Here is a 16,512-nt window from a genome sequence, read left to right as displayed (position 1 = left end):
CATGTCCCGTGGGGAGAAGAGGGAGGCTGGGGCCAGAGCCCAAGGCTGGCAGCAGACAGTCTGCAGTGGGCTTGGGGTGCAGCCCCAGCAAACAACCTTGTGCTGCGTGCAACAGCCATAGTCAGGGGCCAGAAGGGGTCTGAGGGCAAGCACACAAGGGTTGCCATAATTTATTTGGGAGCTGCTCCCTTGTGTCCGCAGGGCCAGCACCTAAGGGTGCAGGTTGCAGGGTGCACGCAGCTGTCTGTCGGCACTGGAGTGCAGACCAGACGCTCAGGTTTCTGTTGGGGTTTTTTCTGCTTTTGGGGATAGGCCTTGTAGGCCCTGGTGCTCCCCCAGTTCTAGAATGCCCATGCACAGGATGTGTGGTTGTAGTGTGCACAGCACTTCTGGAGCCACAGCACGCTCTCTGCCTGCTCAGCCCAGGATCCCGTGAAGGACAGAGTCCCATTCTGAAGCACCGAGCTGGAAGGAGAGACACAGGGTCAGGACAAGCTGCTGCCCCAGCAGCTGGGTCCTTGGGCAGGACCAGATGGCTCTGGGGCCCCTCACACCCACCTGGCAAAGAGCTGCTTACAGCAGGTGTACATGGTGTAGCTGGTCGAGCTGAAGTTGGTGGTGCTGAAGAACATGGTGCAGTCACCCACCTCTGTTGGCACATGGAGGAGACCTGGGGGACAAGGTCTTCTGTTGGGACTTAAGAGGGACCGTGGATCCAAATTCCATACCCCAAGCAAGCTGTGAGCTCTGTACCCCATGCCTGCTCACAAGTTCCACACCCTGACTATACATCCTTGCAAATCCTGTACCTGGAACTGTGCAGGCCCCACCTCACCCCCCAAGACTTCAGGGAGCTCCTTGCCATACTCCAAAAGTTGCCCTTGAAATGTTCCAGCCCAGAAGAGGATGAGGGCCCCAGGAGAGCTGTTGAGCTTGGGCTGCCCTTGGCAGAGCCATGAGGGGAGAGCAGGGTTTGAAGGCTCTGGCAGAGCCATGGGGAGACAGGCCAGCCACCTCCATCCCTAAATGCTGCATTTTTGGGGTCTTCAGCCCTGTGCCCACCCCTCCCTGGATCTCCCTGGCCCTGGTGCCAGTGGGCAGAGACCTACCTGCCAGGCAGGCATTGAGCATGGAGACACACATGCCTGTGAGCAGGGCCCGCAGCACCACGGAGGCAAAGTCACCCTTGCGCTGGGGCGCTATGGAAGCTGTGGGGGCAGAACAGACAGGGGGGGTCAGTCAGATCCTTGCTCCTGCTCTACACCTAATGGGGGACAGATGGGGACATCATGAAAGCCTCCTCAGTCCTGAGTGCCCTGCCCACCCCATCTCCTGCTGTCTGGAGGATGTGGTGATCCCAGCCAGCACCCAGTCTGCTGTCTGTCCGTCCTGGCAGAGCTCTGTGCTCACCCTGCACCCATGGGTGATCCACCAGAGCCCTGAGCACTCCCAGCACTGGAGTCTCTCTGCTCTTTCCCCTGTGTCTGGGTGATACCCAGGCTTGGTGTGCTCTTGCCCATGGGTACAGTGCAAAATCATCCTGGTTGCCTCATGCAAATCCTGTATATGGCAGACACCAAACATGGAGGCTTGAGGACAGCAAATTCCTTCTGCCTCAGCTGAGCTCTTGCTCCCTGGGACCCAGGACCCCACTCCCAGAGTGCCCAGGCACTCAGGATGTCAGTCACACTCACACAGGGCTCCCAGCGTGATGCCAATGGAGCTGAAGTTGGCGAATCCACAGAGGGCAAAGGTGGTGATGCTCTCGGCTCGCTCCTGGAGGGCACAGCAGCAGGAGATAGTCATGTCTGCCCTGGAGCAGCCCCTGCTGAGCACCACATTGGAACTCCCAGATAGACATGATAGAGAGAAGTCCCCCACCCCAATCCCTTCTCTGTCAGCTGTTTCTGGGAGCAAGGATGAAGGCTCTTCCTGGAAGAGGCTGGGCTAGGGGGACAAGGGTCCCTGTAGCACCATGATCAAGGAGCAGGATAAATGGGAAGGGGCTTCACTGACTCTTTCCTCCCACACCCAGCCATTAGCAAAGATCCAAGTCTAACTGGACATAAGTGCCCACCCACTCCCAGCTCCATCATCCTTGGTTCAATGATCTTAGAGGACTTTTCCAAACTCAATGGTTCTATGATCCTCTGCCTGCCCACCGCCCTGCCTAGCCAAGTGTCCATGCCCCATTCCAACTGGCTCTATCCCTGCCCTGTGCCTGGCAGGGTGGCAGGTGCCCTCACAGATATCCACTGCTTCCGGCTCCCGTCCCACTCCTCCAGGCCCATCAGGCGGTTCTTCTTGTACGTGGCCAGCTTCTGGTACGCCACAAACTCGTTCAGGAAGATCTTGATCCCCAGGAGCTCAGCCACCACCGGTGAGTCTGCCCAGTCTGCCCCCATGAGAAAGGCCAAAGGCATGAGGACATAGGAGCAGATCACCTGGGAAAAGCATCCCAGAAGGGAATGACTCAGAGCTGACCTGCACGGCCGCCAGATTGGACATCTGCTGCCAGCGTTTGCCAAGAACACAGCAAGGGTCTCAGCAGCTCACTGAGGCAGCGGGCAGAGGTGGGGATGGGTGGGGGATGCAGGATCTGCCGGCTCTTGGGGATACCTGGAAGGTAAGACCCTCAATGTCTACCATCTCCCCGAACCAGCGCAGGGCAGCGTTGATGAACTCCAGCACGGCCAGGAAGGCGATGAGGTTGGCCGCAATGTTGGCCACGAGCCCCACGGAGTTGGCAGCCCCACTGCTAGCAGCTTCCAAGATGTTCTGCTCTTCCCTGCATGGAAAAAGACCCCAATTTACTCATCTGGCTGGGCATCCCCCATGCCAGGTCAGCGCCCACTCCATGGATGTGCGCACACCACAGGCTCTCCCAGCCCTGTGTGCCCCAAAGTGCCACCACAGCTTCCCTGCAGGACACGGACACGTGCAGCCCCACTCCAGCCCCTCTGCTCACACTCACCCTCGGGAGATGCGGATGCTTGCTCTGCCCTTGAACTTGGACTCCTCCACTTCAGGGTAGACGAGTTTGGCCATGCCGAGGGCACAGGGCGCAGCCATCACAGAAGCTGCAATCAGTGATGCTGCATCAATCTGCAACGTGCACACCAGAGGCATAGGCACCTCTGCACAGGGCTGCGCCCCATGGCCTGCCACCCCAGGGCATCCCAGCACGTGCCTGGCATCAGCCAGTGACACTCGAGCAGTTTAGGGCTCTCCACTTGCTGAAGGTGGGAAAATTGGCTCTTTTCCCATCTAAGCAGCCGTGCACATGGGGCAGCTTGCCTGCATGGAGGCAATTGCTGGAGCTGCAGTGATTGTAGCCTTGGTGACGTTAATCTCTCCTGCTATTTGACTTAATCATAATGGTTCTTGTCCGTTCCTTGTCCCTTTTTATTGCTATCAGAGCAATATGTTGAATAACACTGTTACCTTCTACCTGCTGATGAAGGGCCAAGCTCCCAGCCTCACCCCTCCCCTGGCAATGTCTCATTTCTCTGACCTTCCACCTTTGGTTCTCCATTTAAGGGCACTAATTAATGTTTAAATAGCAGGAGCTCAGGCAGCAGGTTAAGGGAAAGGTTTGTTCAGAGCACTGATGAACTGGAGAGGGCATCTCTGGAGGCTTGGTGCCAGATGTGCCCAGGCAACGCTGGAGGAGCAGGGATTCTTCCCTTGGGAGAAGAGGAGGGGGCTGGGTATTGCTGTTTCTGTTTAAAAGGGGCTTGGAGGGGAGACACTGCTCAGTGACAGCCAGTGAAAAGGTGAGAATCACAGACACAGTTTCAGTTGAATATAAGGAAAAATTGTTTCTTGTGTCTGAGGCACCTGTGGGGGAAACCAGAGAGGTTGGGGGAATTTCGATCCATAGGATGTTCACCACCAACCTGGACAAGGTCCTGGGCATCCCCTCAGTTGCCAGAACCTCAGCTGGCAGGAGGGTGGGTCAGACACCCCCCACCAGAGGGTCTTTCCAAGCTATATTATCCCGTGGTTCTGTGGGATTTGCTCTGCTCGCTGTGCAGGGACACAGGGTAAGAGTCCCATAGCACTGCCTTCTACCTGGCAGGGCTCCAGGGCTCTGGCCAGGCCAGCAAAGGTGGGGTTGGATCAGGTGTCTTTGGGACAAGGTGGGTCTGGACACCCTGCTCTCATCCTGCTTAGGGAAGGGACCATGAGGCACCTGCTGGGGGTCTTCCCTCATCCCCAAGTCCAGGGCAGTTCTTGCATGTCAGTACCCTGTGGCAGGGAGCGTGTGGATCCAGCTGCTCGTGCACTCACCCCAAAGGATATGTAGGCACCCATCACGCTGCCTGCGATGGTGGAGAAGCCACCAGTCATCACAGCATGGATTTCTGACAGGGTCATGTCTGCGAGGTACGGGCGGATGAGCAGCGGCGCTTCGCTCTGTGGAGGAGGAGGAGAAAACCCTGCTGTCCTCAGGATGGGGCCATACAGGGCCACAGGTCTCATAGAGAGGGAGAAGACCCTTTCTCCAGGGCAGGCTCAGCTGCAAGCACTGAGGAGCTGGATCTGCTGCCAGACCAGGACCTTACCTGTCCCACAAAAATGTTCCCTGCCACGCTGAGAGTCTCAGTGGCAGTGGTGGCCATTGAGACTTGAAGCACCCAGGAGATCTGAGGAAAGACAAGGCCACTGTGTTGACAGAGGCTCCAGGCACCCTGCCACCATACCCACAAAGCCAGGCACTGTTTGGCCCCTGCATGGAGGTGATCCTGGGAAGCACCCCCAGACCAGGAGGAAACATCAGCTCTAGGGTTCAGGTTTTTAAGCTTTCTGAGAAGGACATGCTAGAAAGACAGGGGTTGTGTCTATCCTTTTAAGCAGGACAAATCACCCCAAATTAGCACCATAATTTTCCTAGGACATCTCTCAGCTGACCATAGTAGACAGAGAAGCCAACAGATTCTTCTCCTTCCCACTGCCATCCCAGATAAGGAGTGAGGCCCTACCTTGAGAATAACCCACTGCATGACACCAAGGTAGTAGAGGATGGACGTCACACAGCTGAAGAAAACAATGATGGGCAGGCTCTGCAGGCAAGGCACAGGGTTAAAGGAGAGCTGAGCCACACATCCCAGCACCCATGGGCACCAGGCTGGGCATGGTGTGGTACTGCACAGCCAGCCCACACTGCTGGGGTGCCACAACACCCAGCCAGGCTGGCAGGAGGGACAGGGACCAGTGCAAATCCTCCATGGCACTGAGGAAGTCCACAGGTGGATACACAGCTGAGGGAGATCCAGCTCTGAGATGGTTGAGCTCTACCACAGCAGATCTGGCTGCATTTAGCTCTGTGCTCTCATGGACCCAACAAAGAGGCAGACCAGAAGAAAACCTCCCCCATGCCCCATTCCCCATTCCTTGACTGACCTGGAAGGCAAAGACTTCTTCAATGAGTGTGTTCCCAAAGACAAAGCTGGAGCCAGCTGTGGTGTAGCTCAGGAAGTACTGCAAGGGAAGAAGTTACCCTCCAGGACAGAGAACTCCATCAGGTCCTTCCCTGATATCTCATTCTGCCTAATGAGGGCCTGTGCCCCAGTCCCACAGCTCACTTCACTGCACACCAGAGAATGACCCTCTGAGACCTAAGATGGAAATCCTGGTGGGCTGTCCCAAAGGCACAGGGCCCTGATACAGCCTGGAAGGGAGAGCACAGCGAGGGCTCTGGGCTGCTGCAGAATACCAGGGAAGAGTTGGGTGCCCTCCAGCCCCGAGCACGCAATCCCTGCCATGTCCCCTCCCCATGCCACACTCTGCTTTTCCTGTTAATCTCAGGGTACAGGCACAGGATGGGATGAGTAGATGCAGTACCTGGACCTGGTCTCCCAGCCACTGGAAAGCTTGGGTGCCAGGAGTCGTTCGGAGGACAAAGAGTCCAAGTAAGAACTCCAAACCAAGACCCCAGAAAACAGCTCTCCAGGACACCTGGGGACAAAAAGCAGAACAGGAGCTGAAATGTTTTCAAGGCCTACAGGCTTCCTCCTCTGGTTTCCAACTGCTGCAACAGCAGCACATGACAAACACCACACACTGCCCCAGGGTGAAGGTCATGGGGAGACCAATAAAGTGGTACAGAAACCAACAAATGTGGGTTGGTGACAGAGCCAGAAATGAGTTGGTGAGACTCTGGAACTGGCTGGAACATAACCTGCCAGGCTGACCCAGGATACAAGCACAAAGACCTTATGATGATTGGTAGCACAGACCTGCTAGATTGAAACTGTTGTTCAATAACCCTTTGGAGGAGCAGGATGGGGAGACTGCCCAAAGCATTGCAGCAGTTTGGGCTGAAAGCCAGCAGGATTTCAGTCACTTCTGACCAAGGCTCCCAAGGCACCTGAAGCCAGGTGTGGGTCAGGTGCTGGGTTTCTGGGTCTCACCCACTGTGAGGGACATGACAGAAAACAGGACAGAGGCATGCAGGGGAGCCCTGGGTTGGGAAATGGGAAGGAGAGCAATGGGACGAAGAGCAGTGAGGTGGCTTTGGGGTCTATCCACCCAACCAGCTCAGCTCCTCAGGCTGCACCCAGCTCTGCCCAGCTCTGCTGGGCTTCTGCTTCCTCCAGAGAAGGGGATACCAGGGGGAACAAAGAGCTTCTCCAGTGCTGGGTGTTCACCTCCTGCAAGGGGCCTGATGGTCAGTCACACCTGAAACACCTACCGCACCGTGGTGCTTGGAGCAGGCAAACAGGAACAGCACCAAAAAGCAGAAACCACCTAATGAGATGAGCTGCTCTGGGTTTCTGCCAGTGTCCAAAACCAGCCACACAATCAGGCCTGCCAGGAGGGCCACCCACAGGAGCCTGCAGAGGAAACCCCAGACTGTCAGCAAGATGATGTCCCCACAGGGAGAGAAGCTCATGAAGAGCAGGAGCCCACTGTGATGGAATTGCCACTGTAAGGTCCATGTATCTGCAGAACCTGGGGCTCAGGCACAAGTGAGGCTGTGAACAGCCATCACTACTGAGGCAGAGCACACAGACATCTCTGCAAAGCTTTTAAGTGGTCCCCAGGCTGGGCCATGCTCACCATTTGCCAGGTGCCAGCATGGCACATGCAGAGCCATGGGAGGGAACCCAGGTGCTGGGAGGGATCTGGCCCTTCCTTCTCCTGACTCACCATTTCAGCCACGGCCAGGCCTTTTGGAAGCACTTCCCAACGGGGCGGAGGAGCAGCAGAACCTTTGCCCCACAGTGCTTCTGGAAGACCCCCCAGCAGATGAAGAAGACAACCACAGCAGTTATCACTACCAAGGCGAGGGCTCGCTGGAAGTTGAGGTAACAGGCCGCAATGAAGTAGCACAGGTAGGCTGGAGAAGGCACATTGGGAGTCAGAAACATCAGGGCTGTAGGATCACGGGTTCATAACTCACTGGGGCCAACCACGAGGTTCATTTCCTCCCAATGTCCTTCCCTGGCCACCCTTGAGGATCCCATCTTTGTGTGAGGAGAGCTTAAGAGCACCACCCCAGCAGGGAGCAGAAGGGGCACAGTAAACCCTTTGGGCAGGTGGAGAAAGGGCAGGGGGACAGTGAGGTGAATGAAGATAGAACTGGCAGCAGAGGTGGGGCGAGGAGGGGGCAGTGAGGCTGCTGGGAATGGATACAACCTCCACACACTGGACAGTCTGGAGGCACAGCCAGCCAAAGGGGTGGGGATGTGGAGTCTCAGTCCTCACCTACTGCAAGGAGCCCCAGGACAACTCTTCTCAGCACCTTGGCATGAGCCTTGCAGAAATGCTGTGCCTTGGATGCCGGCTGCAGGGCCTTCCTGGGGAGAGTCACATGCCAGAGAAAGGAGAGACGCAGAAGATGGACAGGGAAGATCAGCCCAAGCCAAACCACCCCAAGTGCACCAACCCACCAGAGCCAGCCATGAGCATGGCTCCCACTGGGCATTGCCAACAGCAGGAGGTGGTACAGGTGGGCCATGCTGAGGAACCCCAGCACGCTCACCATCACCTACTATGGGGACAGAGACCTGCCAGTGGCACCCTACAGGCCCACACGGAGCCATCAGACACTGTCCCCACCTCAATACCACCCTACTCTGCTCCCAAACCTCTGCCAGGTTTGTCTCTGGCAGAGCCCACACATCTGTGCAGATCATCCCACCTGCAGTAGGAGGAGAATCTCCCTTTCCCTTCTCTTCTCTCCTCTTGGTTCTCGCTGTGTGGACCACCACATTCCTCATAGTGTCTGTTCTCTCCCTGGAAAACATCATTAACTGAGCACTGGGAAGGGAAGGGAAGGGAAGGGAAGGGAAGGGAAGGGAAGGGAAGGGAAGGGAAGGGAAGGGAAGGGAAGGGAAGGGAAGGGAAGGGAAGGGAAGGGAAGGGAAGGGAAGGGAAGGGAAGGGAAACTTACCTCGAAGCTGAAAGCTGGGTTATCTCTGCCCTTATCAAGGCTGTCCAGGGTTATCTGGTTTCCTTCCATCTCCAGAAGCTCCTTTGCTTCAGTGTATATGGGAAACCCTGGGAGGGTTTGATGCTGGTTGGGGAGAGCAAAATGGGATCACCTCTGGGAAGCTCAAAGTCCCACTCTGCTTTTCAGTTTTGGGGCCCTGAGAGGAGAGCACCCCTTGCAGTCAGTGTTCAGAGCAGGTCCTGCCCCAGCACATCGAGGGACCATCCTGTGGGGTCCTCAGGCCATGGTGCTGGTGGGCTGAATTCTTTGTTCTTCTGTAACTCTAGAGAGGTCTTTGCTGTGCTTCCAAGGGATTATAGGAGAGGACTGTATGCAGCAGGGAGTGCTGGTACTCCCCCTCCAAGTTGGTGACAGTGTCCACCAGCCTCTGTGAGCCTCTTTGTATTGGAATAATACCAATATAGCCGGACAGGACGTGCCTGAGCTTGTCTGGCCCTTGCTGCTGAACCAAATAGCGGCACTGTGGTGTTTTCACCTCAGAGACACTTTTGGCTGGCTGGGTGCTGCTGCTGAGCACGTGGAGGCAGGTCCAGGCACGCAGGAGCTCTGGTGGTGGCGGGATGGAGCCTCTGGCAGAGAAGCTTTATGGTGAAGGAAAGGAGTCGGTTCTGATGGAGAGTTTTGATCCAGAGCTTTCTTCTGGCCCACAGGCCTCTGAATCCAGCAGCAGAACTCCCCAAACTGTGTGGTTGCTGGCTCTTTTAACCCCGGGAAGAGGAGGAGGGAAGGGGTAGGGAGCCACCAACCAGGTACAGGAGAGGAGGTCTTAAGGAACAAAGGACACCTGGATGGCCCAATGTCCCCCCAGGGGTAGAGAGCATCCTTTGAATCTGCCAATCACTCAAACACCCTTCTGGAATTCCAGGATTGACAGACAGTGCTGGGAGGGGTCAGGGAGGGGAAAGGAGAGGTGACTGACACACCCAGCAGGGAATTATCAGGGGAGGGACCAGGTTTCTGAGGTAAACCCTGAAATCACAACACAACACCTTTGCAAGAGGGATTTTTCAAAAAGTATCCTTCATCCTCAAAAGGTCCTGGTTCAACTAAGTAAGATGAGGAAGAAGATGCTTTCATGCTGACAATTAACACAGCGAAGGAACAAGGGGTGGGAATGATTGGTAGTTTGCATAGGGATTTGTCCTAAAAGAGAATCATACTGGGAGAACTGGTCCAGCAAACCCAGAAGAACCAGGGTTATGCCAGGGCAGGAACCCTTGGAGCATCCCATTTGGACACCCACCTGGTTCCCCTACCTGGAGAAGGATGAGGGAAGAGCAGAGAGTCGCAGGCAAGGCAGTGATTGACTGTAGAAGCACTTCTGTGCGAGGACAGAGGCAGTAAGATGTTGTCTTTGCTTTGAGGAGAATTGTAGAGCTCTGTGTGAAGAAGCAGGAGATCACAGGGTCATCGCCAGTTTCTCTCAATGTCCATTGAAGGGAAAGACTCAGCCTCAAATGCAACAGGTGAAGGTGGGGAGTTTTGGAGAACATCCTCCTCATCATGGGACCTCATGGCAACTGGTGGTGGAGTGGCCAGGGCTCCACAGGCTGGCAGAGCCACCACGGGGAACCACTGGAGTGTCCTGGCCCCGTGTGTCCCTGGGTTCATGGCTCCTCAGCAGCAGGGCAGGACCCAGGGCCATGGTGGGAACCCCGGGCCTCCAACATCGCTGGTGCTCCTGGTGCTCAGGGATGTCTCTCCAGGACCCTGGCAGAGATCAGGAGGACCCCCTTCCCCAAGTCCATCACCACTCCAAGGACACTCCCCAGTGCCCATGTGGGCTCAGTGACCCCTCCAGGATCTCACGGAGTTCCAGGACCACCCCAGGTTTCTGGCTGTGCCACCATCTCAGGCTCAGTGCCCACCAGGGCTGATGCCACCTCCTTGTCCCCCACCCTGCCAGCCCCAAAATCTCTTGTTTTGGTGCAGTCTCATTGGCTGCTGTCCCCTCGGGAGCGGGACCACATGGACAGGAGATAACGAGGGAAGGAGCAGACGGGTGTCCCCAGTGCCCCCTGCATACCTGTGTCCCTGCTCACTCCTGCTCCCTGCGTCCCCCGCAGGCTCTGGAGCAGCGTGGCCGCGGCACCCCCCGCCCTGTGTCCCTCATCCCCCGAGTCCTCACAGCCCCGGTGGCCTCGTGCCCTCCGTGTCCTCAGGGCTCCCCCGCCCTGGCACCGCCGTCCCCCGGCACTCACCCTCAGCCCTGCCGGCCCCGCAGCTCCCGGTCCCGTGTCCGGTTACCCATTAACAGCTCGGTCCAAAGAGCTGGGCTGGGCGCTGCGGCGCCGGGGCCGCCCGGCTCCTCCCGTGGCTCACGCCCGGCTGCCGGGAAGGGCCGGCAGGGAAGCCCAGCGGCGTGGCCGTGCAGGGCACCGTGCCATCCAAAGGAGGGGCAGCCGAGGGACTTTCCCCCTTGGCAAAACGAGCATGCAGGAGAAATATTGAAAGTAGAAATCAAACTTGTACCGCACCCCGGGAAACGCTTCCCAAAGGAAAACAGAGTGCGCCACACGTGGCCTCCAAGGCTTCAGTGGCATGAAGCCATGTCCCCTGGTCCCTGAGAAGGACGGGGTGGAAGCCAACAAACACGTTCCCTTGCACTGTGTGTCCAAATCCCCCTTTTCATGCAGGATGATGGGAATCCTATGCCCAGTTTTGTGTGGTCTGCTGGTAGCTCCTCTCTTTGTTTGCACAGGGAGCGGTGATGTGGCTCCGAGGGTGCCAGAGCGAGGTTGGCAGGAGTCAGTTCAGACATTGGTGATTAGCGATGCCACGGGGCACTCAGGGCACCAGGTGCCGCACGCTGCCCGTAAACAAAGCGCTCTCCGTGCCAGGTCGCGCCTTCTCCCCGCGGGTTCGGCCAATGCAATCCCGCTAGAGCTGCCCAGGGCTGGGCAGCGAGGGCGGCAGGGCGCAGGGCAGCGTGTGGGTGACAAAGGGAGAAAGCGTGAAAGCGGCGGCTGCGACGCTGGGCTGAGCGGCCTCAGCGCGCCTCAGCGAGGTCCCCCAGCCCGCATGTGGCACTCGCAGCACACCCAGAGGCAGCCCCGGTGTGACACGGGACAGGCAGAGGCAGCCCCGGTATGTCACTGACGGCGCACCCAGAGGCAGCCCTGCGTATGACACTCACGGGACATTCAGAGCCAGCCTGGTGTGTTGTGTCACTCCCGGCTGACGCAGAGGCAGCCCCGCTGTGCCAGGGGACAGCCGGCCCCGGCCCCGCTCCGCCGCTCCCGCCTCACCTTCACTCGGCTCCGCCCCGGCGCGCGTCAGCGCCCTCAGACACAACACCCGCCGCGCCGAGCCGCTCGCACAGAGCCCCGGTAGCGCGCCGTGATCGTATAGTGGTTAGTACTCTGCGTTGTGGCCGCAGCAACCTCGGTTCGAATCCGAGTCACGGCATCGCCCGGCGGTACCACGGCACACGGGCTCTCATTTTTGACGTTTTCCCCCTCAACAGCCGCATGGGTCTATTTCATAATTTTAGTTTGTTGTTCTCGCTTATTATTTTGAACTTAATTAATTTTATTATTTCAAATTTATTTCAATTTTTAAAATTAGTTTATTTATTTTCATTTAATTCTATTTCATCTGTTTAACATAACTTAATTTTCACTTTCGTTTTTAATTTTTACTCTTTTATTCTTATGCTTAATAATATTTTCTTTAATTTTCTTCTTTTCTATTTTTAATTTTTATTTCTTTATTTACCTTTATGTTATCAATTGTTATATTTCGTTTCGTTTTTTCTATTATATTTTATTTTAATAGTTCATTTTATTTTAATAGTTCATTTCCTATTATTTTAAATTTCATTATGTAGTTATTTTTTAATATTTATTTTTATTTTACTTTATCTAGTGGTACAATTTATATATATATATATATATATATATATTATTTTAACATAATTTTTCAATTCTATTTTTATTTCAATTTTACTCTTACTTTGTACCTCAGTCTCTCCTCTCCTCTCCTCTCCTCTCCTCTCCTCTCCTCTCCTCTCCTCTCCATTTTCGTGTATTTTAAAATTTAATTTTATAATTTAATTTATTATTTCTACTTTTATGTTCTTTTTTTCATCTTATGTTATTTTCTTGTTTTCAGTCCCTCCGCTCCTTCTCTCCCCGGCGCTAGCGGACTCCCCCGCGCCGGGCCCAGCTCAACCCCGCAGCCCCGCCGGCAACCGACAGAAAAAAAGAAAGAAAAATGAAATATTGGCGCGACGTGACAAAGAACCAGAGCACGCGGGGGCTGAGGAGAAAAGTCAAAAATGAGAGCCCGTGTGCCGTGGTACCGCCGGGCGATGCCGTGACTCGGATTCGAACCGAGGTTGCTGCGGCCACAACGCAGAGTACTAACCACTATACGATCACGGCGCGCTACCGGGGCTCTGTGCGAGCGGCTCGGCGCGGCGGGTGTTGTGTCTGAGGGCGCTGACGCGCGCTGGGGCGGGGCCGGGTGAGGGTGAGGCGGGAGCGGCGGAGCGGGGCCGGGGCCGGCTGTCCCCTGGCACAGCGGGGCTGCCTCTACGTCAACCGGGAGTGCCGCGCCGGGGCTGCCTCTGCGTGAACAGTGTCACACCGGGGCTGCCTCTGGGCGCTCCCGCTCCGCCCCCCGGGCGCAGCTCCGGGGCTCCGTCCCGTGTTCCCCGTGCGGGGCCGGGGCGCTGGTGAAGGGTCCCGGGCCGAGGCCCCGGAGCTCTCACGGCCCTCACCCACTCCCTGGCCCCAGCCCCGAGCCTCGCTCCGTGTCTGACCCCATTGCGGCGCTCACCCCCTCACCTTTATCCTCTGCTCTCGGCCCAGCTCCCTGCTCTGACCCTGAGCCTGACCCTTCCCCTCATCCCAGCCCTCCATATCCTAGGGTAACCCCGTTCCCTCAGCCGCAACCTCACCTCTCACTCCCCTGCGTATTTCTCAGGTAGTAAAATTTCTCCCAACCACAGGATTAATGACAACTAGGCACAGAGGGATGGGAGAAAAGAGAGGGACTAAGGATTTTATGCCCCTGAAACATCTAAAGGTATCAGTCTGTGCTGGACTCCTTGTTTCTCCTGCTCGAGCACATATCAATACCTAATGGCTCTGCTCTCCCACTGCTGCTGCTTTCCTGCTCCCTGTACTAAAGGTTCTTTCATTTTCACAGATATGCAAAGAATTCCAAACACCTGGGATCAAAAAGAATTCCTGACATAAAATATTTTAGACTTATCACAGCATGACTCATTCCTTCTGAAGAGCTGGAGCTGATCACAGAAACATCAGCTCCTTCACACGGGATGAGCTCAGCGAGTGTCATACACACACATACACCTCCCCTGGGAGGGGGTACAGGGAGTGGCAGGGGACTCCTACAATGCTGCTGGCCATGTCCCTGCACCCCATCCTCCTGGTGTATCTGCTGCAGCTGGAAAATCTTACATCTACAATGGTCTTCCTGAGGCTTGGGGCAAACTGGAGAAATGCCCTGTGTGCCTTGATTACTCTGTGAAGTAATTGCTTCTGCCACTCTGAGCTCATCTTGCTCACAACCAGCCCAAGAGAGCTCAGAGTGGTGGAGGAAGACAGAATGGTTTTTTGTACCCTCCCTTTGTCTATGACCAGCTCGTCCTGTCCTCAGCAGTTTGCTGGTGTGCACCAGTGGTCCTTCAGCAATGCTGGGATCCTTTGCAGTGGGAGATGCTCTCCCATGTCAAACTGGCTGGCCAGGAGATGCTGAAGGGGTATCTGAATGATCTGAGTGTCCACGTGCTTCTGTCCTGCTCCAGTCCCACCTTTCTCCCTCTCTTGACCACGCGCTAAGATCCCAGTCCGTGCCTCTAATGGGGCTGCAGGGACATTGCTTTTGTTCATCTGGCCCTGTCCCCATCTGTGTCCTTATGCTGGAACAAAGCAGGTGCAGCGAGATAGGTGGTTCTCCTCCCATGCCCGAGGATTTTAACACTATCATCATCCCCTTGACTGCACTGAGGACACAAATCCAGCCAACAGACCCCTGCAGGACAGATGTAGCTGAGCTGTAGAGGTGGGATCACTGCAACCTCTGAATCCCAATTCATGAGCTTGTGAAGGGAAGAAGTCCCTGGGCTGCCTTGTGCCTGGTCTCTTGTCCCTTCCTCCACAGTGGCACCATGCCATGAGCTGGGCCATGTCCCTGGTGAAGGGATAAGCCCAGCTCCATGTTAGTCTGGACAGCTGCTGTGTTGGGCAAGGGCAGGAGTGGGACCCACAGGAGATTTTGGGGCACGCTCTGGCAGGACACGCTGTCCATGGCTGGTGGGGACAGAGAACCCACAGAGGCACAGACAATGACCAGGAGATTGCTCCTTGGGGATTTGCGTGGGCAGGCAGAGTGGGACCCCTGAGGCTGGTGTCACCATGGCTTTATCCCAGCTCCTGGCCTGGCAGGATGCAGAGCCCATGTTTGGGTGGGTAGGTGGATGCTGGGCACTGCTCACACAGGGCACACAGTGTGGGCTCCTTGGTGGCCTGGAGGAGGAAGTGGAGCCTGTGATTTGGCTTCTTGGCAGATGTTTCTAGAATGTGGAAGTTGACAGAATTACAATGACCTCAGCTGCTGGAACAGGCATGGTTGAGATAACACTGCAGCCATCCAGGAGAGTCAGCCAAACATGGAAGTAAGCAGGGAGGTGCAAAAGGACCAGAGATAAGGTATGGGGTGTGGATGAGAAGGAGGAGGCGAGAAACTGCTGCCACCCATCGCTGGCATCGGTGCTGGCCTGTCCCAGCAACTTTCTGCTGTAGGCTGCCCTCCCCACAGAACTGGGATGTGAGCACTCCTAAGGGAACCTTGCCTGGTTGTCAGGGCCCCAACCACCCTTTGCCACGTGCTGTTTGGTCCAGATGGTTTGGGCCTGCCAGGATGAAGGAAAAGAGATGAGCTTGTGGGAGCACTGAGAGCCCCATCTGTCTGCTGGGTAACCTGATCCCTTTGGGATGCTCAGCACCCAGCCAGGATGGCTGCTCCAGGCTCTTCCCACCCTGCTCTGCCCCTCAGTGTCTTTTCTCTGAGCCCTCTGATGCCTGTGGGTTGCATTCAGTGGGATTTAAAGGTGCCTGGAATGTCAAAACACCAGTGCAGCCAGACAGAGAGTGCTGCTGCACCCAGACATTGCCACTCTGTGGCACAAATATAAATCTTGCAGCTGGCAGAGGGACAAGGGCAATTCATCACTGCACGGCTGTCTAGGCTGCTCTGCCCCTCGAGCAGCCTCCCCAGCTGCTCCCTCACTGGGGCAGCCCCTGGTCTCCTTGCCCAGCCTCAGGAAGGCAGGTGGGAGGCAGAGGAATCCCCACCACCTCCTCTTTTTCTCACAGATTGCTAAAGCAGCCCCAGGAGCAGCGCTGGTGCTGGGGAGGCAGGATGGATCCGAGGAGGTGCTCTGTGTTTTACTGGTGATGGAAAAGCAGAAGTGCAGGCCAGTGCTGTCCTCTCTGGCTATTCAGAGGCCACTAATCCAACTTGGAAATTGCTCTGCTGTGGAAATCCCACCTTCCTTCCTAAGGAAATCAGAGCAACTCTACCATCATGCCCAGAATCCCATAGGCACTGCTGGGGCAGAGCTGGATGCTGGGCAGGAGCAGGGAAAGGTTCTGGGGCTGGGACAATTTGAAGGTGAAGGTTTGTGTGGGTTTTAGGAGTGAAGGACAAAACACCTGAACTGGGAGACAATTGCCATCAACCTGACCTCATACTGTCCTCACCATCCTCTTCTAGGGCCACAAAGATGTTCTGAGGGCTGGAGCTCCTCTGCTCTGGAGCCAGGCTGGGAGAAGTAAGGGGCTTAACCTGGAGAAGGCTCCAAGGAGACCTCAGAGCCCCTTCCAGTGCCTAAAGGGGCTCCAGGAGAGCTGGAGAGGGGCTTTGGATAAAGCCTGGAGTAACAAGACAAGGGGGAATGGCTTCCCACTGCCAGAGGGCAGGGTCAGATGGGATATTGGGAAGGAATTCTTGGCTGAGAGGGTTGTGAGGCCCTGGCACAGGTTGCCCAGAGAGGCTGTGGCTTCCCCATCCCTGGAAGT

At 56.0% G+C, this 16,512-nt stretch overlaps 1 protein-coding gene and 2 non-coding genes across 3 annotated transcripts; 1 reads left to right on the top strand and 2 right to left on the bottom strand.

Annotated features, from left to right (window-relative positions):
- Positions 1 to 140: 140 nt before the first annotated feature.
- Positions 141 to 9,001, bottom strand: LOC118690721 (sodium/nucleoside cotransporter 1-like). Its single transcript, XM_036389622.2, has 17 exons — positions 8,402 to 9,001; positions 8,150 to 8,244; positions 7,714 to 7,805; positions 7,156 to 7,345; positions 6,698 to 6,839; positions 5,848 to 5,961; positions 5,407 to 5,484; positions 4,986 to 5,066; positions 4,569 to 4,649; positions 4,294 to 4,419; positions 2,975 to 3,105; positions 2,620 to 2,788; positions 2,247 to 2,444; positions 1,695 to 1,776; positions 1,110 to 1,208; positions 559 to 670; positions 141 to 465 (listed from the first exon to the last, which is right to left on the bottom strand). Exons 1-17 carry the CDS (start codon positions 8,468 to 8,470, stop codon positions 342 to 344), a joined length of 1,983 nt encoding a protein of 660 aa, XP_036245515.1. The 5' UTR covers positions 8,471 to 9,001; the 3' UTR covers positions 141 to 341.
- Positions 9,002 to 11,797: 2,796 nt separating this feature from the next.
- Positions 11,798 to 11,869, top strand: TRNAH-GUG (transfer RNA histidin (anticodon GUG)). Its single transcript has one exon. It is a non-coding gene; the product is annotated as a tRNA-His (tRNA).
- Positions 11,870 to 12,774: 905 nt separating this feature from the next.
- Positions 12,775 to 12,846, bottom strand: TRNAH-GUG (transfer RNA histidin (anticodon GUG)). The gene has a single exon. It is a non-coding gene; the product is annotated as a tRNA-His (tRNA).
- Between the last annotated feature and the right edge of the window lie 3,666 nt (positions 12,847 to 16,512).

This window comes from Molothrus ater, chromosome 13 (assembly GCF_012460135.2).
Source record: "Molothrus ater isolate BHLD 08-10-18 breed brown headed cowbird chromosome 13, BPBGC_Mater_1.1, whole genome shotgun sequence".
In the NCBI taxonomy this organism is placed as follows: domain Eukaryota; kingdom Metazoa; phylum Chordata; class Aves; order Passeriformes; family Icteridae; genus Molothrus; species Molothrus ater.
This window is presented reverse-complemented; position numbering and strand designations above follow the sequence as displayed.